Here is a 25,853-nt window from a genome sequence, read left to right as displayed (position 1 = left end):
ATGAAGGCAAACTGTAAAATCGTTCCCCATGCTGTCGGGCGTAGACATCTATCACGACCTGCCAAACTTATAGATGTGCACACTCAGTTTTCCTGTGCAATCAGAGATTGTTACCAATATTTTAGGACTTTTTAGCTCAGCTTTAGTTTTTCCTCCAGATGATAAAAAAAAAAAAAAAAAAATCCAGATTATCAGCAATATCAGCTTGCTAACATGCTACAAATGTTTCGTAATCTTATTTTAGCATTTCAGCGTTACTATTTACTGTTTAGCGTTGAAAGAACAGCTGATGGAAATGTGATTAGTTTTACTTCAAATTTTAATTGAAAAGTAATTGAAATTTGGACCTTATGATGTTTTTCACATTTCATTCGGATGGGGATATGAATTAGCCTGGTTTTACGAGACCCAAATTCACCCTGTGAATATACGGGTCCGGCCACGCTCCACTGAGGATTGTCTCCAGGCGTCTCATACTTGGGTCAATTCGATTGGAGCAGCCTTTAATCTATCGGCATTGACCACCACATGCTGTGTGCTTGAAACCTCAATGCAAACAGGGTTTTTCAGACTGCAAACACAACAAAAGCCTGAAGCCTGTACCACAGCTGATGGGGATTCATCGACAGCTGTTGAGACGTTTGACTGAAAACTACAAATGTGACCATCAAGTGGTGCCTAAGCAAAGCACAGAAAGGACACAAAACATCAGCAGGGAGAGAATCCAAATGTTGAGCTATTTCACTATTCAGGGGCCGTTTTCACCACAGTTATTAGGGTTCATCTTTTGGACACCGTTGATATCTTGCACTCGATTTCATGGGAAATTTATGTTGAAAGTATTTTCGTCTGGACTATTCAAACGACAGGATTTCATTAAACGGGACTGCTTCGGACTTAGGATGTCTCTTAACGGAACAAAGCAGCCCCCAACTGTGTGTGCGCCGTTGTCACAGCTAGTTATAATCAGTGCTAAAAGCATCACATAAGTGGTGCCATGTCGAAGTGCAAAATATAGTCAGAACGGCATCATATTTCAAATTAATATGTGCTTCACTGTCTTTAACTGCAGGGTAGTAAACAGCACACATAGTCCACCCTCACAGGAGAATACAACGTGTAGTAATTAGATGTTACGGTGCATCATTCACAGGCACTGTTAAAAGTTATTTTTACAGTCGGAGGTGATACACAGCCGTCCTAAAATAAAAGCCTTACCCTTCCTTTGCCCTGCTCAGTAAGTATACGGCTGCCCACCATTTCAAAGGCAAGATGGTAAATCAGCTGTGAAGACTGTGACAGCTGAGGATGTTGTGTGTGTGTGTGTGTGTGTGTGTGTGTATATGTGTTTCTGTACGTGTGTATATTTATGCGCTGTACACAATACGCTCATGCGCAGAGGTTGCTGTTTGCTTTGTGTGCGTTTGGACTGGGTGTGGTGCCTACGGCCTGCAGACGATACGGGATTCATCCCGTCTGACTGCAGCTTATCGCCGGACTGGCTGTCACCTAATGAGATATCAGCAAACCCAGCATTTAAAAAGGTGGAGGACATAAAAGACATGCACGCGCAGCAGACTGGCTCCGGATTAACCAATGATATGTCTAGACAAGTTCAAAGTCCTTTCACAACAAATGGTTAAGTTATGTTCCCTTATCGATTTGTAGCCTCTGAAGCTGCACAAAATGCAGTGAAAAAAAAAAAATCACTGACTGTATATAAAAGTGGACGCAACTTCCAGGTCTGAAAAGTGAGGCTGATGCAGAAGTGCTTTAAGCTGCACTACCACCGATTGCTATTAGAGGCTGGCTCCAAAAACTCCATAGACTCCCATTTAACTACTTTCATAAAGTTAAAGTAAATAAAATTTCCCATCAATGATTTGAAAATAAGCTTCAACAGGCTGTGTGTTTTGGGGGGCGAGTCTGTTTGATTGACAGTCAGTTTACGGTTATCGTTGGGCGGGGGACGTAGTATCGCCGGGTTTCCAATCAATCGAGTCAGCTTCTCCAAATATGGTCACTACCAGCTCCAAACCGCTGAGGACTAGCGAGATGGCGGCGGCCAAAATCCGAACTCGAGGCTTCATAACGGCCGTTCGCAAACCAACGGGTGACGTCACTGTTGGTTGCCGCTTGGTAAAAAAAAAAAAAACACACATTTTGTCATTTCTATTCTGCGCTGTACTGCCTTACTTTGAGATTTCACCGCCACTACTTGCATCAAGAAGCAGCTGAGATCTATCATGTTGACATTACTCTCTGAGCTCGCTCCGAGTTCAGGCATTACAAAAGGGAGGAAAGCGAGGCTACAACCGTTCGGAGTCCAATGAGCCATGTCCTCGCGCTGATCTCTCTAATAGCCAGAATGCCCAAACCACAGTGACAATGAGTGACAGTGCACATTGGGAGGATCATCCCCATTAGCCTTCATTCTGCCAGTATTCCATCTCCACATTCCTCTGTAGGCTGGGTGTCAAGGCTGTGCTAAATGTGATGCATTAGGTGTCGGCAAATAAACAGGAGGCTACCCCAAAATGTTATTAGCGCCCACTACAACGGGATTTAATGGGGATCCGAGTAAAGGATGAAAGCCGGAGCATGTGTGCTCGATGGATTACTACGTGACGTTGAAGGGCATTCTTTCCAAAGACAACGGGGACTGGAAGAGAAGTGGGGGCCGACGGCGGCGAGATGCAAAAGGTCCTAAAGAGTGATGAGACCTAATCTGGTGTTGTTTAAAGGAGGGAGGAAAACACAAGCGTGTATTTGTGAAGCTGATGTTTTTCCAGCCCATCTGGAGCCGTCACAGCCCCGCGTGTTGACCTCTGTCGTGAAGCGTTGATGCAGTGACAGCAGACATTACTTGTGACTGACGGGGTCGAGTGAAGGCTGAGGGATGGAAAAAAAAAACAAAGTTTTGCAGATAAATGCGTAAATAGTTCGATAATTTCTTGGATATTTCTTGCACAATTCCTAAAATGAAACGCGACATTTCAAGACTAAAGTCGGTTTATGTAGATGCAGAAACGATATTAGTTCAACCTTTGGTGCTATCAATGACCACAGCTGACAAATCAGACGGGCTCGTCTCCCTCTGAGGTTCACATACCCCGCCCATCGTCGCCATTCATCACGACCAACAAACGCTAAGCTGTCCCAAAATGCGCCCGACGTGCGGGGGCGCCTACGAAAAGCCTCATCCAAACACGCTGCGACACAAACTCCAGGATTTCCCAGGTGCTGGGGAGGCATGACATCACGGTGCCTCCGCCCGAACACACAATGAGGACTTTGAGAGGTGGCGGTGAGAACAGTCGGTGAAAAAACAAGCTCCGAAAAAAAAATAATAAAAAAAATAACATACATCAACAAAACGGTCCCCTTCTAAATACTATGGAAAAGTGGGAGATGAGAGCCAAAGCAGCTGAATCCAGTTAACGCCTGGAAAAAATTATAGAAACATTTGACGAGGGGAGGGGGATGGATGGGGCGACGGGGGCGGGGGGGGGTGGGGGCAGTCTGACAATTTGGAGGGGTGGCGTGTGTGCTGACAGCTGGGGGTGGGGGGGGGGGGTTATGCATATTCAAAGAAACAACATTCTTTCTCACAACGTGACTCTGTGTAGACACAGGGACCCCGAGCTCGTCTATTTTTTGATTCTGGGACTCGGGGAAACAACTGGGTGTTTGTGTGCGAGCCATAAGCTGTCAGCTTTACCTTATTAAAATGTCATTGACTCTTAAACTGCATATTTATGCAGTGTTAACCAGCGCCTGATGGCAGAGCTCGCATATAGTTTCGTCGGAGGCTGGCAGGCTGACTCAGACAGCCGGTGTCACCCGGAGATAAGCTTTATTACACAATGTATGCACGGGGCCCCGTTTGATTGATGCTGCTCCATTATTATTATGTTCTGGCAAGGTAATGTATTCCAGGCTTCCATAAAAGACCAGTTCTAAATTAGTTGTGTCAAATTGTGGCGGCAGAGGTGTTGGCCTTATCTCTCCGATCTGGATTTTGAAATGAGGTTGCGCTGACATTGTGGTGGCGTGTGTGTATATGTGTGTGTGTGTGCTGGTGGGTGGTGGTGGGTGGTGGTGGGGGCAGAGGAGATGCTCAGTACGGTTGCAGCATTGGGAGACTTTGCGATCCTGGATTTCTTTCCCATTAAATTATGGATTTTTTTTTTTTCATGTGTAAAATAGATTTGCGCTTCACAGATCTAGGGTCTCAATTAAAAAAAAAAGAGAATATGGAAGAGGACCTTCGCTTGTTGGGTTCCTCAGGGTGCCTGCTGATACGGTTAAGGCCAATGAGAAGGGATTGAAACAGTTGATTTAAGACTCAAACATCCTTCCTCGTTTCTGGGTGTCGTCATCCCACAAATCAGCGAAACACAACGAGGCCGATTCATGCACCTGCATTCCCCACCCTCACTACGTACAGCGGGGAGTTGACGCAACCTTGGCCCGGATCGCGTTTTATCTCTCGCTTGTCTTCCTACGAGCTGTAAAAAACGATATGAGAGGTTGCGTTACGGCACCATGTTTTATTCTCATTTCCCCTCCTTTGGCAGCTCATCACAGTGAGACGGGATCTTTTTTATTTTTTTTTTTGGTCAAATTTAAAGCTGTGAGGTAGTGTGTGTGTGTGTGTGTTGTGTGTGTGTGTGGGGAATGTAACACTTTGACCGCACTGAAAATTGGAAGAAAATTGAGAACGCGTGGCACCTTCTCACACACACACACACACACACACACACACACACGCACACACACACACACACACACACACGCACACACACACACACACACGTACGGTGCTCCGTTGAAGCCTGTGTGGGTGGAGAGATGCGGTGCGTTCGGGCTGTTGAGGTGAACACTCGTGGGAAACGTCCGCAGCGCTAACCATTAGCCCAGATGTGTTTCTGTTTCGATTGTCAGAGCAGTCACATCTGTCTCAGTGTGTGTGTGTGTGTGTGTGTGTGTGTATTACTTTGTGATTGACTTTCCCAGCGTATGTGGCCGTGTGTACGTGTCTTGTCTGTGCGTACGCTATTTCTCTGCACGCTCGCTGGTGCTGATGGATCTCGTTAATGTTCTGCAGGACAGGGACTCTCATCTGTTAATAGCCTCGGTAGTTTCAGCGGGTTGAAGAGTCCAGCTTATCGGTGCGGCCCGGGGAATGGCCACAGTTCTAACAGTTGAGCAACGTTTACTACTTTGATGGCTCTACTTACTCTGCAGTAATTAACTTTAAGTGACTTTGTTGTAAAGATAGACATTTAAGACTCCACTTGCCCAACCCGGCAGAGAAGAAATTAAATTAAAACTGCAAGCAGTGATATTTGGGCCCTCGCAGCTTTACGTCGGGGATCCGGCGGGTCGGGGCCGCCGGCTCCCCGACGTGCAGCACGCGAGGGTCGGCATATTCCCGCTTGCAGTTTTTTTTGTTTTTTTTTCTCGATCTTGTTCCTTATTCTTCTTTTTTTTTTTTTAAAAAAGGCTTTTTTTGGCGGCTTTAACATCTTCAAAAACCCATGAAAGTTGGTACCTGACGCAAGTTTCATGAAGTTTGGAGCATCGTTTGACCTTAAACATCAACTTCCTGTGTCACGGTGAAACATCAAACTTAGCCACATCGCCCTGGCTATACTATATACTATATACTCTATACTCTATACAATATACTATATACTCTATACTCTATACTATATTAAAAAAAATAATTTTGGGTCACTTTTTGGACGACATGCTATAGTGTGACTTTTTTTTTTGGAATATTTTAGACAACATACTTTGGATATTTTGGATGACTTTTCATGACTTTTTGGAGTATTACCTTTTTCTGAACTGACATGCATGCCTCAAGTTACTTCTCACTCTAACACCACCGTGTCATGTCCAAAATATGAAAAAAAAAGTCACTTTTGGACTTTTTAGTTTTGTTGTTGACCTTTGGTTTGGTATTACTATGCACGTACAAACCTGAACCTGTGTGGCTTACCCTTAGAGGGACTCGCCTTAGGAGGTCTCACCCTCTGTGAACCACAGAGGGATTTGCTCTCTGTGAACCATGTGGCTTATTAAGGGGACTCACTCTCAAGTAAACCTTGTGTGTTACCTCAGCGGGTAAACCACGAGTGTTGTTACTTCGGCGGTTAAACCATGAACCATGTGTGTTTTTACCTTGGCGGGGCTCAAACCCGTGTCTTTATGAGGTTGTTTCCAGCTCGGAGTCGGTGTCGTAGACCACTGGACTATTTTCGGCGCCGGAGGACGAGTCGCGGCAGGAGAAAGAGTTTCACGGAGTTCCCTCAGCGCTTCTAGTGACTCAAACGACAGTCTGGTTAACTCAACAGGTAAAAGATTCTACTTCACCAAGGTTGCTATTAATCGTTCAAATTCCACCTTGGCCTGTTGATGGTGACTTTTCAAAAAGTTGAATCACCATCAACAGGCCAAGGTGGAATTTGAACCATTAATAGCCGTAGTTGTTACCTCGGTGAGTAAACCATGAACCATGTGTGTTGTTACCTTGGCGGGGCTCGAACCCGTGTCTTCATGAGGTTGCATTTGAATGAATATTTATGGACGGTGGAGTTATAGGTTGCAGTGAGCCAAAGATTTGTCACAATGCTGTCTAGTTCCTGGGAAGATTGGTGGCGTAGTGGTTAGGACTGCTACCTCTCAGCCAGAAGGTTTGGGGTTCAATCCCCCCCTTTGTCATGACTTATAAAAAAAAAAAAAAAAATGTTATTATTAAAAAAAAAGTCATACTACAGCAAAAAGTGACCTAAAAGTCATTTTTGGGTCACTTTTTGGCCGCCACGCCACAGGCACACCGATTGACGAAAACAAATTCTTATGATAACTTTTAATTCCAAACATGTTAAGAGGGAACAGACTCAATTTCAAGTCGGTCCGACAAAATCTGAAGGAGGAGTTTGTTAAAGTACAACATGTGTGAATCGCCAAAAATGGCGACTAAATTCCAAATGGCGGACTTCCTGTTGAGTTGACGTGACGGTGCGATGTAACTTTTTTGTACGTCTAGGTGTGATACACATGTTCACCGAATTTCGTGCATGTAGGTAAATGGAGCCGCCGGGGGAATCTCTTTAGGGGGCGCTAGCGAGCCATTTGGCCACGCCCGCTCGCGACTCCACTAAAATAAAAAACATTTCGCCGGGAGAGACGGGTGTACCAACTTTCATGAGTTTTTGAATATGATAAAGCCTCCAAAAATGCAGTTGTTTACGGAGAATCATAATAATCGCTTGGATAACAACAGGGCTTTCGCACCATCGGTGCTCGGGCTCTAAAGATAGACTTCGCATGTAATGCAGCTGTGATTGATTGATGCATTTGAAGTTTGCACATTGGTTATAGAAGCCTACTAAACACCACACGGCATAAAGAGCATTAAGGAATCACCGTCTTTAAAGCTGTAACAAGTCCCTTCGCTACATGCAGCTTGTTGTTGGAGGATTACGGCAGCACCTGTGCACTGATCCTCCCCTTAAAAAAGTAGCTGGATGTTAAAACTCACCGTGACTGTGGCAGATGACGCAACTCTTCACTGTGCTCCAGATCTTAAAGGAGGACATCAAAGTCAGGGGTCGTATGGATACTTCTCAGTCTGTTAAAAAAAAAAAAAAAGAAGCATCAAAAAATACGTTACGTCATCATCAACGTTATCATGAAAGAAAATTCAACTTAAAAGTGAGGCTATCTCAAATCTGTTGTTTCTTTTGATCCTTCATTTGATCCTAATCTGTTTAAAGCCCCAAAACTCTTCTGAATTTCAAAACTAAATCCCTAGAAAATCTTCTTTTTTTTTTTTTTGAAAAGATTTAAGGTTGACAGGAAATCTTTTCAATGGAAAAGTTTGGGTTTTCTACTGTACGTTGAACTATGTGCTTCCTAACTGTCTACTCGGTACCATCATGATACGAAGTGCTACAGTTTTGGATAAAACAATCCGACAGTATCAGACAGCTTCCACAGCGGATTAAAATAATCCTCCTCAAATTTTTCCATCCAAATTCTGTACAAGAGTGAAAATAAAGTGCGAGTGGTGCTATTACTCCATGAATGTCAAACAACTATACTGTCTGTGAGTTCTACAAACAGCACAGCGGACAAACTGAACATCAATTCAACGTGTTTGTGCATTCGTTCACGTGAATGATAACAACACTGGACTGCACGTCTCGTGTTCGGCAGCTGCGTTTGAAGACTTTTGTTTTGGGGTGCGTCTGTAGATAAAAGTATGCAAATGTGTAATATTTTGAGAATTTTGAAAACCACACAGGAATCTAAATAACAATGCAAACTGCATCCAACCTTCTGTTTTTAGTCGAGTCCTGATGCACGGGGAAATTACCCCTGCTGGAAAGGGACCAATCATAGACTTTTAATATACAGTACTTTTGACATACTACGTTTAACATACTATGTATTGGGACAAACTAAATCTTTTCTCTGGCATACTTGGTAGGAATGCAGGGTTTGTTTCCTGTACTTATCAGCACTGCTAATAGATTAGCTTCGTGTATCGGTCTTCCCTCGTTGCCCCTCAGGACATCTGGTGGCGACATCAGAAGTAAGCCGATCCCTTCAGACGTCATCCCAAACACACTCACAGGCACGCTCTCACTGCCCTTCATCCCAGTTCTCATGACCTCTCTGACGAGGAGGACCAAACTCAGGTGTTTTCGGAGTGTGCGGTTTCCATTCGGGGCGCACCTGAGACCAAAAAAAAAAAAAAAAAGAAAAAAAAAATGTCTTCAACATGACAGCAATAAAAAAAAAGCTTTGAGTTAACACCACGGTACACCTCATAGATGGTCCAGGAAGAGATTAAATGTCTGCGGGGTAAAATTTAAAGAGCTCAATCTCTTTCCCGTCACTTCAACCGTCCATTCGTCATGAGCAACGGAGCCCTCTCCAGAGGTAAGGCAATATCCGCCATATCCGCAACCGCAGACTCGTCTGTGGCTGCATCTCTGCTCATATAGCCTTTAGGGAGTTCATTAACAGGAGGGAGGGTGGTCTCTTTCCATACATCACGCCGCACACCTTCGGTGTTTCCTGACTCCTGACAGCAGCCCGTCATCCTCCGCTTTTCTTTCTGCAAAGAATTATTCTAAATATGCACCACGATCGCACAAAGTGACGCCCTTGTTTGTCTTGGACGCCGTTTCCGACTCTCGCGTGTCCGTCAGCGTGAAAGGCCGCGGTAAGACTCGCACCCTCGGCGCGAGACGAAGACCACACAAAGCCGCGCTCGTTCACAGTGCGAGGTTTGAAGCGTCAGGACTTGGATTGATATCGTTTTCAAGGAAAACAGGTGTGAGGGAGAGCAGGGACAACACGATACCGCTGGGGAGACGTGTACGAATGCCTCAAACGTTGCTTCAAACGGGTCTGATGGCTGCCATATAATCAAAGACGAAGTGGATCGAGTCCCAGTTGTGGCTGCGCAACATGCCTTAAAACCACAACATTACACATTCAAGCGCCAGCTGATATAACTTCCGCACGCTCTGCGATACTCAATTTTGTCGGTTATTTGACGTGAAACGTTTGCCAAAATAAAAATAAAGACTGTTGCTGCACTGCATATACCGTAACACCGTCGGGCCGAGGAAAAGTCATAGCGCTGCTGCTGCAGCCAGGCAACAAAAAAAAAACAACAATAAAAAAACAAACACCTTATTCGATAAATGATCGCTCTAATCGATTCGGCTCGGGCTCCACCGGGGCATTACGACAGCAAACAGCATGAAGATACTCCGGCCGGATCCCCAACCTTCAATCCTGCGCAATTTCAGGCTCAGTTAGCAACGTGGTTAATTCGTACTTGCTGTGTGTGGATGTATGCTTTGTGATAACGCTGCTCCGTGGTGGCTCAAACAACCCGCAGGCTGGCTGTGTTCTCCGGACGCATGAGCCGATACTTATCTGCAGGAAATGGCAGAGCAGACTTCCACATATTGCTTTTTAATGAACACAGCACGGTGCCGTCCGACGGCGCTCCAATGGGCCCACATGCGACGCATCATCTGCGAGGGACGTTTGGACGCCGTTTATCAATCCCACATCAGCCGGCACCACCTCCGCGTTCGTTCTGGCCCGGTCGCAGCAACAGATCGGGGTCAGAAGGTCGACACGGTGCGTATTTGTCCCCGGACCTTGTGAGTCTTTGTGTAATGATGCTATCGTCTCTTCCCGCAGCCCGGTTGTACCGTCGAGGGCTGCGCTGACGAACGACTCTCCGAGAAACCAAAATCAAAAGGAATTTATTGGTGCCTACAGCGCGCGAAAGGTCCAGAAAACGCATTTCCTCAATCAGTTTCTTCCTCTGAGCGACGGGGTCGCACCAGTTTTGGTTAGTTTTACCTTTGAGATTCCTGTCTTTGTGATAAGTTCCTTGCGCTTCTTCTCATTAGCTTGAAGTGAACAGGTCTGGTGATATTTGAATCACAGTCTGATGACAATTGTTGTTTACTTAGTTTTGAGTCCTGGTCTGACCTCAGAATTCTTTTATCTCTGAAATTTGATTTAAAATTTTGGCTTATTTAATTTAGATAAATACTGAAGATCTGCTGGAGCTTTAGGTGCCGAATACTGACCTCCTTTTGAATACAGTCCAGATTGTAAAGTATTCAAAGGTTTCATACTTACTACAGGGTTCCCACTCGAAGTCAAATGTTAAATTCCCTGACTTTTCACTGACCTGACTGAACTATAGTAAATAGAAAAACCTGCTGCTGTTGTGCTGAGCAGACAAGAAACATCTACATTTCTGATAAGAACAGGCTGTCACATGCCCCTCAATTTGCGCTGATATTGTAGGAAATTTAATACATGTCTAAATACTGGTTGCAGAGGCAAATCATTTATTTAACAATAACAGTAGTTAATTTGCAACCTAGTAATTACATTTGTCAGTGACCACAAATTCTACCAAACATACACAAGACTTAGCTGCCTAATGTTACAGCTGCATACATGGAAAATATTACATTTTGATAAAAAGTAAAACAAATGTAAACATGCAAAAAATAATAATAAATCCCTGGCCACAACTTGGCCCCCAAAAAAAAGATAAAATTCGCTGACTTTGACTGTCTGTAAAAGAGTTTTTAAAATCCCCAGACCCTTGGGAACCCTGTTGACAATGAGCTCAAAGTCACTGGGATGTTATTTTCCTGTTGACAAATGGATTTTGGAGATTAATTTGGCAATTGTGTTCTCCTGTTTGCAACACAACCCAGTGAGCCATATGTACAATGAACCTTATTTTTTTGTACCCACACCAGCTTGTCTTTAACCCTGATTACTGGCCTGCAGAGATGGACATGCAGCCACACAACCTTCCAACACTAACACCCCCCCCCCCACACACACACACACACTCCCTGTCCCGCCCGCCTCTCTTGTATTCAGCTGCATCCTGCTGCCTCTCGCAGGAAGGAATGTGACACGAGGTGCAACACAGGACACACCAACAGGACCACACTTTGGGGAAAAAAAAAAGTGGTTTAATCTTGAATTTATCACCTCAACGTATCCGTAAATTAATCATGCTTTTGTTTTAAATAATAGATGATGACATCAGATTTGTAGGATTGAAAATTGAGTTTAAAAGCAATATTTTAGCCTTAGAATGACTGGAACATCTAGAAACTAAGTCGTAATGCCCTCCCGTTTAAAGAAAGACAGAAAAAACCCCCTAATTATCTCCTCTGTTGCAGCAAACAACAGCGAACAACTATCTGAAGATAAAGCTCCGATGAATGGAGTGTAATTGCTCGTGTGCTGTATTCAAATTGGAACGCATGTTGACATTTGGAGACCATTCGGGCCACTTCAGACGAGCATTAATCTGATTAAGAGGACGATTTATTTGGGTTTCCGTGCTCAATAGAAACCCTTCCTGCTCGGCGCACGGCCTGCCAATGAGGCAGAAGAACCCAACCTCGATGAATGGCCAACAGCTGTGTATATAGAACGACTACATTTCCTCTCGCACCGAAGAAAAAAAAGAAGAAGAAAAACACACCCTGGTTTCTGTTAAACACTGAGTCACTCCTCACACACCATACAAACTGTATACGAGTTTAAATGTGTACGTCATATAAAGAGGTTTTTATAAATGCTGCAAGTAAATAGATTAAAAAAATTCTTACAGAATATACACCGGGTTGAAATTATATTAACAATTTTAAGGCAGATATCGTGCTGTATAGTTTCAGGATACTCAGGTTTCTCCTAATGTACCTAATTGAGCTCCTAAGTGGGTAATGCCATTTCAATTTTGCTCAAAAAGCGAGATGGTTTTAGGAGACAAACATTCGGAGCCAAGGCGCTCTTCTCGTGTGGAAATGTGTGACGCCGAGGCATGGAACATGTCATAAATTCTATCCATACAATTTCCACGTATAAAACTTTTTTTTTTTTTTGCTGCATCTGTTTCTAACCATGTTTGCCCCGCAGAGCATTCTGGTGATATTTCCATACCCACAACTTTTTGTAGCAACTTATCCAATTTATTTGCCATTAAAATAAGCTGGTTGTCTGAATCTAAAAATGACCATTGTCCTGAAAATATAACTTTTTTTTTTATCACCAGGCCAGCCAGGGTTTCAGGTTGAGAAACGTAAAGCCGTAATATTGGCAGTAAAGATGTCTCCTCCAAACTGACAGCTCCCAAACCTCAGTTCATAAACCTGTCTGGAGATTATGTGCATGGCTGAGACACACAGTCTAACTATTTGGCCAGCTCGGCAATGGAAACAGTTTCTGCATAACTATATTCTGAGTGTTGATGGTGCATCTGAGAGCGCTAACGCACAAGTCTACGTATGGTTAATACATTTCTGTGAAGCAACAATCAGACACAGATAATTCAGCTGGTCCGTGTTTGGCTTCGCCTGCTCGCTTTCCCACCACATTCCTGGAGAATTTATTCAATATGCAAAAAAAAAAATTAAAGGCAAGAATATATTCAAAGGATAATAAACAGTTTATGTTTGTACTCCGTTTAAGACTTTAAAAAAAAAAAAAATCTCGGCATCCAAGATTCCAAAAAGGCTGCGTCAGAGTAACCATGGTGCTGCAATTTGGATAAACGGCGAAGATGAAAGCCGAATTGCGTTTTTACATGCCTTCTAGACTGCTTGCACATTTTTCTAAAAGCACCAATGTCTGGGTGTGTAATTACACACTAAATGCAGTTTTTTAAGAGGAAGTACGTGTCGCTGCGCAAACATTACGCCCGACTCAAAATGGGCACGTTGCACAAGGCACATCCCAGATGTAGAGTCCCTGCTCCGACGCCCCTGATCACAACAGTGGTATTAGACTAATCAATGGTCTCCATCTGTGGTTCCCAACCTGTTTGGGGCTTAATGAAACAATGTGAGACCCCTCGTCACAGATTTAATGTTTGAGGGCTACGAGTTGAGGCGATGTCATTCTTAAGCCGTTTCATTTAAATAAGTGACCAGAAAGGTATAAATACCAAAGAAAGTAAGTGTAAATTTTAAGGTACGAAGTGCTTCACCTGAGTATTTACATTTTATGATACATTATACAAATCTCCCACGTTTAAGACGGAAATATTCTTTTTAGTCTCCTCCTTCAACTTTTTTTGTTTGTTTGTCCAAAACATGTCCGATTGTTTGAAATATGATCGACTGGTTTAGGACTAAACTATCCAATGGTACAAAAAATAAACTCAAACCAACTGCAACATCAACATACTACTTAAACTGCTCACCAACAAGCCGATAATATTATCAATATTTAAAAAAAAAACAACTTCCATGGACCATTGTTGTGCATCACAGTACTTTTTAGGTACAATAATACTTGAGTGACACTCTCAAACAGTGGTGGAAGAAGTATTCACATCCTTTACTTTTGTAAAAGTACCAATACAACAATGTAAAAATACTTCTTCACAAGTAAAAGTCTATAAAAGTACAGAAGTATTAGGAGCAAAATGTAGTTAAAGTATTAAAGTCACAGTACCGGTTTGGTCTCCCTGATGGATATATTATTCTATATGACATAATTAGTTTATCAATATTGAAGCATCAAGCGGCGTGTTACTGTTGTAGCTGTCGAAGGTGGAGCTAATTTGAACTACTTGAAATCCAGTTTTATATTCAGGGACAGCAGATACATGTGGTGGTGAGATGATTACTGGGACAGGAAAGAGGGGGGGGGGTATCTTATACACTAATCTGTTTTCAGTTTTTTGACTTTTTCCCCAATCTTTGACTTTCGCTGAGATATCGGATCATTCGAACATTTATTGAAGTTCAGGTAAAAAAAATCTCTTTCAGACGGCTGAAATGTGACCACGACTTCACTGCTTTTTAAGACGTCGCAAGACAAACAGGTTGGAAACCACTGGTTTAATTTTTTAACAATGTGTTGTATTCATTGTGTCAGATCTTGTCCTTAAATGTAAGCTGTCAAATAGATGTAGTGGAGTAGAAAATGGAGTAAAAGTAAAAAAAAAGTAGCATTAAACAATCAAGTAAAAGATTAATAGATTAATAAAATATCTACCTATCTACCTATCTACCTATCTATCTATCTATCTATCTATCTATCTATCTATCTATCTATCTATCTATCTATCTATATTGCACTATTTACTATGACACTTTCCTTATATGTTATTTAGAATTTTCGTTGAAACACGTAACACTGCTTTTAAACTGTGATTTATCTATTTGGGTAAATCATCTGACTAACCCACTTCTTCCACTGGACGATAACAAATATAGACTATTTCAGTTAAACATAAAAAATAAAAAAAAGAGCACAGACGTCAGAAAATGTGTGAAAACTCATTTTTCGTTCTCATCTTTCCCATTAATCTTGTCTGACCCCTCCGATTTAACGTGTGACCTCTAGATCTGGACCGACTGTGCAGTTAAAACGACTATTTCCTCCTTGTTTATTCATTTACGTAAATAAACAAGTAGTGTCCTAGCAGCGTCTCGACAAACTTTCAGCAGTTTGTCAGGAAGACTTGTTTCTTAAGGCGCGATTATCTCAGCGGCCTTCATCTGTGATAACTGGGGATGTGAAGCCATTTGACCTCTGTGGGGGAATGCTGGGTGTCATCACGGTCGGTTTGACGTGGCTCAACATCTCTCCGGTGTCAGGGAGACAGAGAAAAGACACGGGGTGTGATTTGTTAAATGCGGGACACCCCCACGCATTGTCTCGACAACACGGGGGGACATCTGGCACCGGCAATACAGCCCAGTGTGGAGGTCTCCATCCGCTTTCTCGATCAGTGAGCTGTGCAGCATTGAAGCACTGCCTGCGCATTCTCATGCTAATATCCAAAAGGCAGGAGCAGATGTGAAACATTTGGTTCTGTTCTTGTTCACTTGTAAAGAAATAATGTGCCCCGTTATCATTATTTCACTTTTTTTGTTCTCCTGTGTGTCATAAAAAGGAGTTCACGGCGGAGGCCATCTTCTTTGGTGGCCTCACTTGAGCTGCGTGCCGCCCTCTCGGTGGCAGAAAAAGCGAGCGAGCGGTTTGAAGATTCGAGGAATAATGATGACATCTCAAAAGACGCTGCTACAGTAAGTTTTGTCGATGACGCACGCAACAAACGTGTCAAATTATTCATGAGCGTTGACGGCAGCTTGTTTAGATACATCGCTTGATTACATCATTAATCCCTCAGGGAAATGAAAGGAAATTAAAGTTTTTGAGCGTGTGTGTGTGTGTGTGTGTGTGTGTGTGTGTGTGTGTGTGTGTTTGGTTTTATGTTCAGGAGTATGTTTATGTACTGTCCTGGTGTCGTTTTGAATTTGACAAGGTTTGTTTCTGGCCATGTTCGTTTTTTGTGAGGCCTCGACTGAAAAAAAGATGTTGATCTGGAGCAAAATACATCTTAGAATTAATTATATAAAATAAAATATGCTAAAATGTGTCTATTTAGCCTGTATTTAACAAATTTGCTAATATATATTATATATATATCATGTCTCTTTATATTACTGTAGTATTACTTTAGAGTGTCTTATGCAGCATTTTTTTTTTCTCCCCTCAGATCATTTCAACTTTATTTTGTACATGAAGATGCCCTCTCCTTCGGCTGAGCATGGGCTGTTTATCTGCGTCTCCACCCAGCTGGAATATGATTGGCTCCTGCCTGCTTTTCCCTTCGTCTCATTGGCCAGAGTGGTGTCCGTCAAGAAAACTGACGTGCGAGACAAGTTTACAACTCTATACACGTGCAGCTGGTGGATCAGGGCTCGTGGTGGCATCCTGCACAGAGCAAGCGAATCGGAGACTTTATTACCTGAGTGCATAAATCGCCGGCCACTATCTACAAACACCCTTTTAAAGGGGGTATTTTAGGTCAGTTTTTTTTTTTTTTTGGGGGGGGGAAAGCTCTTTTCACACCTGTCCCCAGCAGGTACCTTTCGTCATTTCTGGAGGAGATAAGAGGTGTTGTCCACAGCGCACTGTGGATGAAAGACTCCTCAGTTTCTTCATGGCAAGAGGACTCGGTGATGTGCGCCTAGCATGGCTGCGGCTCCCGCACCGACCACCCAGGGACCGGTATGGCTTTTAGCCGCATCAGTAAACTGGACCCCCCGTCCCGAGGCATCTTCAGGAAAGCGGCGGTCATGCTGTGCTCCCTCCTCGCCTCTGTCTTCCTCCTGCACCTCCTCACGGACCGCTGCACTACCACCACCACCACCGCCACCACCTCGCCCTTACCGGTCCGAGCCTCCTACGGTCGGGCTGCCGGGGTTCGCGGGGAATTGAGTCCGCCGAGGACCAAGAGACTGGCGTACGAATGGACCGCCGTCTCGGAGCTGATGGGGTACGGGGCCGCCGGGCGCGCCTCGCGGGTCCTCGCTGATGAGCGCGCGGTGCCCGGAGAGTCTTTGATGTTGCCGCCTCCGGGTTTAGTTGTTTCCAGGAGAGTGTCGCCCAGGTTCGCAGGTAAACTCAGCCCGCTCGGGGAAGGGAGCAAGAAGCTGCCTCAGGCTCTCATCATCGGCGTGAAGAAGGGAGGGACCCGGGCTCTGCTGGAGTTTCTCCGGGTTCATCCGGACATCAGAGCCGTCGGAGCGGAGCCGCACTTCTTCGACCGCAACTACGACAACGGACTGGAGTGGTACAGGTGTGTATTTAATCAGCTAATTACACATAGAGGGAGGGAGAGGGGAAGAAAAAAAAAAATACTTTTAAGTTAAACGCCGTTTAGTCTGACGTAAATATTGTGCGTAAATTCTGTTCTATTCCATCAAACTGACGTTCCTTTAAAGAGGGAGAGGAAATTAAAAAAAAAAAAAAACAAGAATTAATGTCCCTCTTACCAGCTTAACGTCTGTATGTTGTTTTTAGTCATTAAATTGCCAGGATGATCGATTGTGTTTTTCCAACATTTTATGGGCTCCATCACTGATAAAGATGAGTCTACAAGACCCAGAAATCTTTATTTAACATCTAGAGGTAGTCTAATTGCTGCTGGAATAAGCCCCGTAGACAGCCTGTTGATTTATTAAAGCCACATTAGGCCTGCTTTCATTAGATTGTATCTGCCTCCTCATTTTGTTTCACATTTTAGGGTTGGCTGCCTTTTTTAAGTTGCTTTGGTCTGAGCCATAGTGGACTTAAGGTTTACAGTTTGATTAGGCTGGGAAATGAAGACCGAGATAGATCACAAAGTCAATTTTAAAATAGTTTTCTGCTGAGGCAAAGTTTTAAATCAACTTTATTTATTTCGGTTCTGTGCATGTACACCGAAGATAACTTTTGGCTTTCTACATAACTTTTCAGCAGTCTTTTTAAGATGAATTGTTTAACCTATTTCTCTCTTCAATCTAAAACTTTAATCATACTTGCTCTTAAAACAATAATTATTTAATTATTAGCATTATTTATACACATTTGTACAAATCTTAAACTTTACAGAAAGCCCTGTCTGCAAATCTTCTAAAATAAAAAAGTAAAACCCTGATTTAATCCTTAGATATACCGAGATATCCTTGGAGTGTTAAGAACTAAATTAACAAAAGCTAAGTAAGATAAATAACATATACAATATATTTTCAGCCTTGTTTTGTGGATTTAAGAGTAAATGTGTGCTTAAAAAAAGTTTTATTTTTTATTATTTTGATCAACTCTGTAGCTGAAAAAGTTTACAGCCTCGTCGACCTTTTATTGCCGAGAGTCAGTTTCAGTCTGAATTCGCTTTCGTAGATTCAGTTCCAGTCTTGCCTGACAAAAAGTTTAGCGAAACACTCTCCCCACATAAACACACACCTTCGATGTCTCCATTTTCCTTATGGAGGAGCGTCCTGCGTTTTTTTTGGTGTTTTTTTTTTTCCCCCTCGCTCAAGTCGAATTTGTGATTGATTTCATCTGTCACCGCGAGTGTGTGTGAGTGAGTGTTGTGTGCTCACATTTCCACAGGCCTGTGGGGAATAATGGCTCTTCCTCTCGGTGGTTCTCTGTCTAATGGGGCATTGCCGACATTGCAGCTCTGTTATTAAGAAGGATTAGGGCCATAATGAAAGGTTACCTGAGTGTCTCAGGAGGTATAATTCACCTTTTGATTGAGTTAACGCTACACACAGCACCCTCTAAAAAAAAAAAAAAAAAGCCTGGAGACAAAACTTTTACTCTCGCTCCCCAACAACTCCCTTCAGACCCTTCCCACTCACGCACCCCCCCCCCTCCTCTCTCTCCCTCTCCCTTTTCCTCCCCCCTCCCAAAAAAACACTCTGGCTTTCTCCCATCTCCCACTCACACACCTCCCTCTTTGTGCCTCTCTGAGAGTGAACATTCTCTTTTGGCCATCACTCTTTCACACCCTTCTGTTTACCTATTCATCCATTGTGGGGTTTTTATATCCATGAGGGTCCCATCTATCCCGAGGAGTTGCCAAGATTCTCTGGAATTTGGACCGTGCCTCCGAGGATAGACCTTAGTGCCGGTTCGCCTTAATGCTGCCCATTTTAAAAACAGAAGGACCCTTGAACTGAAAAGAGGAATAAATAACTGTTACAACAGCACGGCCCACTCTGCAGGAGTTCATCTTGTCAGCGCTCCTCTGCAACATCGGAGAGTCTTCCTGTTGATAGCTTTTGTGTTGCATTTTTTTTAATTTTTTTTTTTGAACTTGGAAGCTTTTGATGGAGTTGCATTCATTTGAAGATGTTGGCTCGAGGTCACGTCGAGGTGTTTTTCCGCACTTCACGAAGTGCTCGTCAAAACCAGGAAATCTGTCTTGAGTGCGTCGCTGAAGTCAACCAAGCCTTCGCGAAAATAGCCCGAACCTCCGCACGACAGCGTGCCGATTTGGTTTGAAGATTTCAAAGCGATGTAATAGTGTGAAACCTCGCGTGTCGGGGCCGAGGAGCAATCTATAAAATATTACAGAGCGGCACCGCGCATGTCCACCGTCTGGTAACTTCTCAACAATACTGTCGTTTAAAAAAAATAAATAAATAAGATTTTCTGTGTCTAATTTACTTGAATTATGTGATTACCTTCAATAGCAACACTGAGTTCTTAAAACACAGAGGCTTCCGTCTCGGGAGAGTTTTTTTGTTTATTGTCAAGGACGTTACGCGTCCTCAGGGAGAATTCACTCGTCTCTCGTCCCAATGGAAATGTGTGGAACAAACTTCACCAGCTTTGAGCTCTTAATGTCACTTCTCCCAGAATTATACATTATCTGGCCTCTAATTGGAATTGACCTGAACTGCTATAAAAATGTGGTTTGCGCACATCCAAAATAGTGATGCCAAAATCTGCAATTTACTGCGAAAGTTAAAAGTTACCGTTTTGACAGGCTTAAAACTTCTAATTTCACTTTTATATTTCCCCAAAAACTCTTAAATATTTGCGTTAACGTCTGTCTCACCCGTCTGCCTTCATTCAGATCTCGGCAACAACTTTTAGATATTTCCTTTCCGGAGTGTTTTGGGCGTTCCCCCCGCTGGCACATCCCGCATGTTGACCTTACCTCGGCTAAAGTGAAACGGAATCGGTTTTGCTCGTGTTTTAAAACCCAAAACATATTTTCAGCGCCACGGTTTGATTAAAATCAAACACGAGGTTCCCAATTTTTAACGTCCTTTTTCTTCAGGAGGCCCATTTACGACATCTCGCTCGTACACCGTTTGGTAAATTCAGGGGCCTTTTGTTACATGTAAACCAACACCCGTTCCAATTGCCCAGGCAGTCAGTGTTACATTTCACTACACATTTCGCTGTATAACCAAACACAACCGGTTCGGCTTTTGTTGTGGAAAAGGACACTCGCAGTGAACAAGGAGGTCAAGCGCCGAGCACTGTGAAGTAAGGCAGAGGTCTCGGCCGCAGAGTAGTCGCTATTGTGTTTTTGGCCTACTTGGGTTACTGAACACCCAGAGCTTTCACCTGTCTAGACCCCGGCCGTTGCAGTTTTCTGTTTGATGTCAGCAGACGGTTGGATTAGGCTCACCAGATCCTTTAATGGGTTAATTACCCTTCATAAAAACATGCGTGACCCGTTAAACACAAGGGCGATGTGCCGGCAGCTCCGCCACACACATGTTACAAGAATAATAATAATAATAACAAACAAAGACAGACGGATACACACACACACACACACACACACACACACACACACACACACACACACACACACACACACACACACACACGGGACAAAAACAGGGAATAAAAAGGTACATATGAGCTTATACCTCAGCAAATCTCGAGCTGAAAGTTAATCAGAGTTCAACTTTTCCCTTAAAGTTGTTCCTCGTGTACATAAAACTTAAAACCATGAGAAATGAAAACAGTACGCTCAGCTAGAAAAGCTAAAAAAAAAAAAATCACATTAAATTAGGGGTTTCCCTGTTTGTAAAAATGGCCTTATTTGAAAGGAGGTTCTGTAAGGGTAATAAAAAAAAAGAAGGGGTTTTTAATCATAAAAGCAGTAACCCAGTGGGGATTTGTGTTAGAAACCGGCAGTGTTTTGTAGCCCGATCCGTGTTTCTGTGCCGTACGGCGGTCTGTGCGGCAAGACGGCTTCAGATGTGGATAAACACGGGACAAGTGAAAGATTTTAGTTCTGTTTTTCAAACACAATTCAAGATCCAGATGTGGATGTGTGGCCTGTCTGTGTTTAAATTCCACGAATGCCAATTTTCTTTTTAAAGTGATTAACATTTTTTCCTACATAAAGACTATTCATTAAAAAAAAGAAGAAAAAAAAAGAGAGAGAGAGAGAGAGAGAACGAAAACAAAATCAAAGAAAATAAAACTTGCATGCGTCAAGTGCCGATGGTGAAAAGCTAGTAAATTCCCAGCGTTTGAAAAGAGGCTTGACGTCCAAGTTTCGTTTTTGTTGGCTGTGTTAAACAGCGTGTGTCAATTAATTGGGTGGCAGAGTTTAAACTCTGGTCTTGTTTGCTGTCGCCTGATATTTCCCTCGTCACTCTGAGTGTGAAGACGTTTGGACGGCCGGTGGAAAGAATGACACGGCTTCAAAACGGGAAGGGCTAGAAGTTAACAGTGAAGAACTAATGGAGGACCTCTTCAGTCGTAATAGCTCTAAAGCAGCCAGTCCTAAATACTTTGAAACCAGCGGTTCGTGACTGGTGGGTCACGACCTGAGGGTCAGGGATGTGCGCGTACAAAAAAAAGAAAGAAAAAAAGTTGGAAAAAAAAAAAATCCCCCCAAAAAAGTCAAACCTTCACTGTGAAGTCTACAGAACTTTTGCTGCTGTGCTTTTATTTTGACGGGCATGTTTTTTTTGTTTTGTGTTTTGTTTTTGTTTTTTTACACGACGCGGTGCGCGTGCAGGAGCTGTTTGCTGCCAGCGCTGTCATAGCAGTAACAACAACAAAAACTTAACATCACACCATCAGCCGTTTGCTTTTATTTGAGCATCTGTAAATATAGGGTTAAGTTTAGATAAGTCTTAATTTCACGACAGCTCATTTTAGATCCTTGAAAGCCGATAAGCATCACCGTTAAATTCTTTTCGAAAAACATATGCCTGCAATTCAAGAGAAGCTTGCCTGTCATTTCAGTGGGCTTTTAGCCCTCGGAGCACTTTTGTTTTAGTATATTTCACGTTTTTAACAGCGCACGATGGCAGTGTATATTTAGAAATACATTTTAATAGGTAATGGCTTAGTAATGACTAAGAAAAGATGTGGATCCTGAGGGTGGAGGACCGCCGATCCGAAGCACAAGTTCCTACAATTACAACCGATTCACAAACACCTTGGAAATGGCAGAAAATGTGCTCAACATGCAACAACTCCTGACATGTGGATATTGTTTATTGTGTGGCTGGTTGTCATGACAAAAACAAAAAACAAACAAAAAAAAATCATACAACAGCTGGAACAAGAGCCCCGTGTGTTTGTGAGTGTGCGTATACTCCGTGTCCGTATTTACGAGAGCGTGGAACCTGTAAGTACCTCCAGAGCACTTTTATCGCTCGCTCGCTGCCCCGGGATGTAACCCGGCCAGGAATACAGGAATGACGGGTTCCACCGAGTTGTAAATAGAGCGATCGAGTTGAAAATAGTTCGGCCCCCGCCGCTCGCTCCCTTCGCACCATTCTGCCTACCGACTCTGAAATACCTCGACCCGCCGATCTGGATTTATACAATCAAAACACGCAGAACATCCTGCAAGGTTTTTCTTGCGTTATTAATCTTTGTGTGCAACCTTTTAAAACTGTTTCTCCACGGTCTCTTTAAATAGGCTTTGAAAGGAGCAATTTGTTGTATCATTTCTCCAAGGCTAAGTCAAGATTTTGAAAACGGATTTAGCCAATTTCCCCTAATTGATCCCGTTTGATTTATTCTGTTTTGACTGTACATTAGAAAATACGAAGAAGTAATAAAATACTCTTATAGGTCCCTAGAAATGGCTTTGGATGGTAATTTTCTACTGTAGTTGGACATGTTGCGGCAGGAAGCTGGATGTCTGAGTGGGAACTTATTTTGGTAGGGAGAGGTTTTATATACTTGGAAGAGATTCATACTGTATAAAAAAAAAAAATTAAAAAAAAATGCGGGTTTACTTTCCAGTTTAAAATGAAATCCTTTCCAAAATAAATCATCTTTGTACTCTGCACTTTGCAAGAGAAGAGTGGAATTTCAGAATAAAAGCTCGCCTAAAACGCATGTTTTTCCCTCACGTGACGATAATGGAAATGTTCACTTGGTGATAAAACAAACAACTTGTATCGAGTGGCTCCGTTTTCCAGGAGCGCAACTTCATCTGCTGACATAGAGGCAGGTCTGCGAACGGCAGGTGGAGTTGGGGGGGGGGCACGGTTGGGGTTGTATAGGGCACACGCTCGGCGGACGTAACGTGATCACCAGGGACCTCCGGAGCATGAGCTCCGAGCCGCCTTTGGATTGTGAAAGTGATTATCATGGGGGTATAATTGTAAAACCGGGACGCTCACCTCCTGCTGAAGGCATGCGGCCCCGCAAACGACAGTACCGCCCTCCCCCTCCCGCCTTCACCAACTCCTTGACCTCCACCACCCTCAGCCAACATCACTGCATGCCCTTAGCAGCTGACCCCGGGAGGCCGCATGCAGGGAGGGAGGGATGGGGGGACGGGGGGACGGGGGGCAAGATAGGAGCGAGGGAAATATCCAAAGTAGTGCCTGTCAGCAGCTGCCCTGTGGCATCCCGGGAATCTGCCCTCCGATGGGCGGGTGAGGACAGGCAGCAGGTGCGGCGCGCTCGGCAGCCACCACCTGGATCTCCACCAGGCGCTCACACCTGACGCGTTCACCTGACACGCCTAAAAATAAGGACCGTTTGTTGTCGTCCCGAAAAGCGAGCGAGACGAAGGAAGCCCGGGCGGTTAACGTCGGCGCAAACATTTCAGGTGTCGGGGATCAGCGGCTCCCTCCCGGAGCTTTGACGAACATGTGCAGAAAGGGAAGTGTGATTGATCACAGGCAGGAGGGTCGCCTCGACGGCTGCCACATAATATGCCACCCTCAGAGTTCACAATGCCAACAGATGGTACTGCAACATGGGGATCAGGTTGTTTATTCACTTACGGCTTTGTGTGTACACTAGTTCAGCAACCTGTTTGACCCTGTTGTATCTCTAGCAGCTGCTGGCCTTTTTTTTTTTTTTTTATGAGGTATTAGACCGTTCATTATGGGGCTTTTAATCTGGGATTTATGTTTAAAAAAAAAAAGACCAATAGAGGTCATTTTCTTTTTGTACAGAAATACATTGCTCTGTAAAGCAATGATGCCCCGTAATGGTTTCTATCGTATTGTTTCTGAAGAGGGGATGTTTGACCTTTTTTCTAAACATTTGTTTACACGTCTGAAGCTCTTGCTCTGAAGTCTTTGCACTTTCAGCCAGTATACCTGAAGCCCTTTACTAGTTTAATGCTTTTCAAGCAGTACCCGTGAATGTCAGGGATGTTTATTTTCCTTGAACTCCATGGAAACCTGCCAGGTAATGTTTTCTAACACGGCAGCCTTTCTGCCTCCAGGCGCTTCGTGAGCAGTATGGCTGAAATGAAAAATCATGTTTGCAATTTTCTTCCTGTACAATATTTCTGTTTTTTTTTTTTTTTTCTTCCTTCTTCTTGGCAGTTCAAAGTTGATGGAAGTTAAGTGTTATCCTTCCTCAAACAAAGAGAGTCTGTAACCCTATCGTTTGGCACGGGAGAGTCAAGGGTTTTTTAGACTAGACTTAAGTCGCAGCTCTCGTCATAGAAGCGAACTAAACAAACCGCAAAACAACCTCCAGAATTCATGCATATTAAGACTTTCAGAGGATTTGCCAGAGTGCTTTAGGATTTCAGAAACGTGCAGCCAAAACCGTGTTATTTGGGCACAGAACGGCTGGGTAAATGATGCATGGATGGAGCATGTATGCGTTACAGCTCTCAGTGGTGCGGATTGGCAGGGTAAACCAATGCCTCAGTGTGATGGATCTCTCTTTCCCATCTCGCGGGCTACAGCTTTATCACAGGACAGGGAGCCTTCCATATTTTCCACCAGAGAGAGAGAGAGAAAAAAGACAGAGAGACAGAAGGAGAGGGAGAACCATCGCGATGGAAAGCCTGGGAACCAATAAAAAGAAGGAAGCCCCTCTCCTCCTGGGTCCTCCATTTTCCGTTCCAACAGCCGTGTTTTCTTTAAAATACTTTTGCAACGTACAATTTTTTTTTTTTCTGGCACGCATCTCGGTCCGCTATTTCAAGTCCATGTAAAATTAAAAAATATTGAAATGTTTACTACTCAAGGAAGTTGGAAGTTCATCTTTCCAGCCCTTTACGTCTGTGCACTCAGAGGGAAAGCCTGTGTGTCTTTTCGAGAGTTTTCTTTTCTTTTTTCTTTTTTTTTTTTTTTCTAAGCTCACTGGCCTACATGGAATCGTTTCCTTTTTCCGCCTCTCTGCTCGAAGGCACGGACTCTGTCGCACTTGCCATGTGTGCTATCTGCAGCTGCCTGTGTGGCGATAGGATGGCACCAAACAACCTTTTTTTTTTTTTCCCCCTCTCGCTTCATCGGGGGCACGGCCGGTGCCAGTGTCCTTGGCAGGATCCGCCCTGCAGACACGGGCAGCGGCTGTGCCAGACGGCACCCCGGGCACATCCTAACTTTGACTACCCAACCTCTGTCTCCATGCAAAACACTGAATTACACTGTAGCTAAGCTCAAGGCACACGTGTGCGTGTGTGTGTGTGTGTGTGTGCGCGTGCGTGCGTGCGGTTCTCGAAGTCCACCCGAAAAGAGGGATTGGCATTTTTTTGGCATGGCCAACAAAGAGGC

At 43.7% G+C, this 25,853-nt stretch overlaps 1 protein-coding gene across 1 annotated transcript in view; it reads left to right on the top strand.

Moving 5' to 3' along the window:
- Nucleotides 1-16,508: 16,508 nt before the first annotated feature.
- Nucleotides 16,509-25,853, top strand: part of LOC138633618 (heparan sulfate glucosamine 3-O-sulfotransferase 3A1-like) — a 31,035-nt gene continuing 21,690 nt past the window's right edge. Inside the window, exon 1 of the mRNA XM_069719963.1 lies at nt 16,509-17,191. Within this exon, the coding sequence (XP_069576064.1) occupies nt 16,623-17,191 (569 nt within the window). The 5' untranslated portion in view covers nt 16,509-16,622. The remainder of the gene's footprint in view (nt 17,192-25,853) is intronic.

The sequence above is a fragment of the Brachyistius frenatus genome, unplaced genomic scaffold (assembly GCF_029030835.1).
Source record: "Brachyistius frenatus isolate BFR_SWC_R1_liver_20210118 unplaced genomic scaffold, ASM2903083v1 Contig_228, whole genome shotgun sequence".
Lineage (NCBI taxonomy): Eukaryota > Metazoa > Chordata > Actinopteri > Embiotocidae > Brachyistius > Brachyistius frenatus.
Note: the sequence above shows the minus strand (reverse complement) of the source record. Positions and strands in the feature narration are given on the sequence as shown.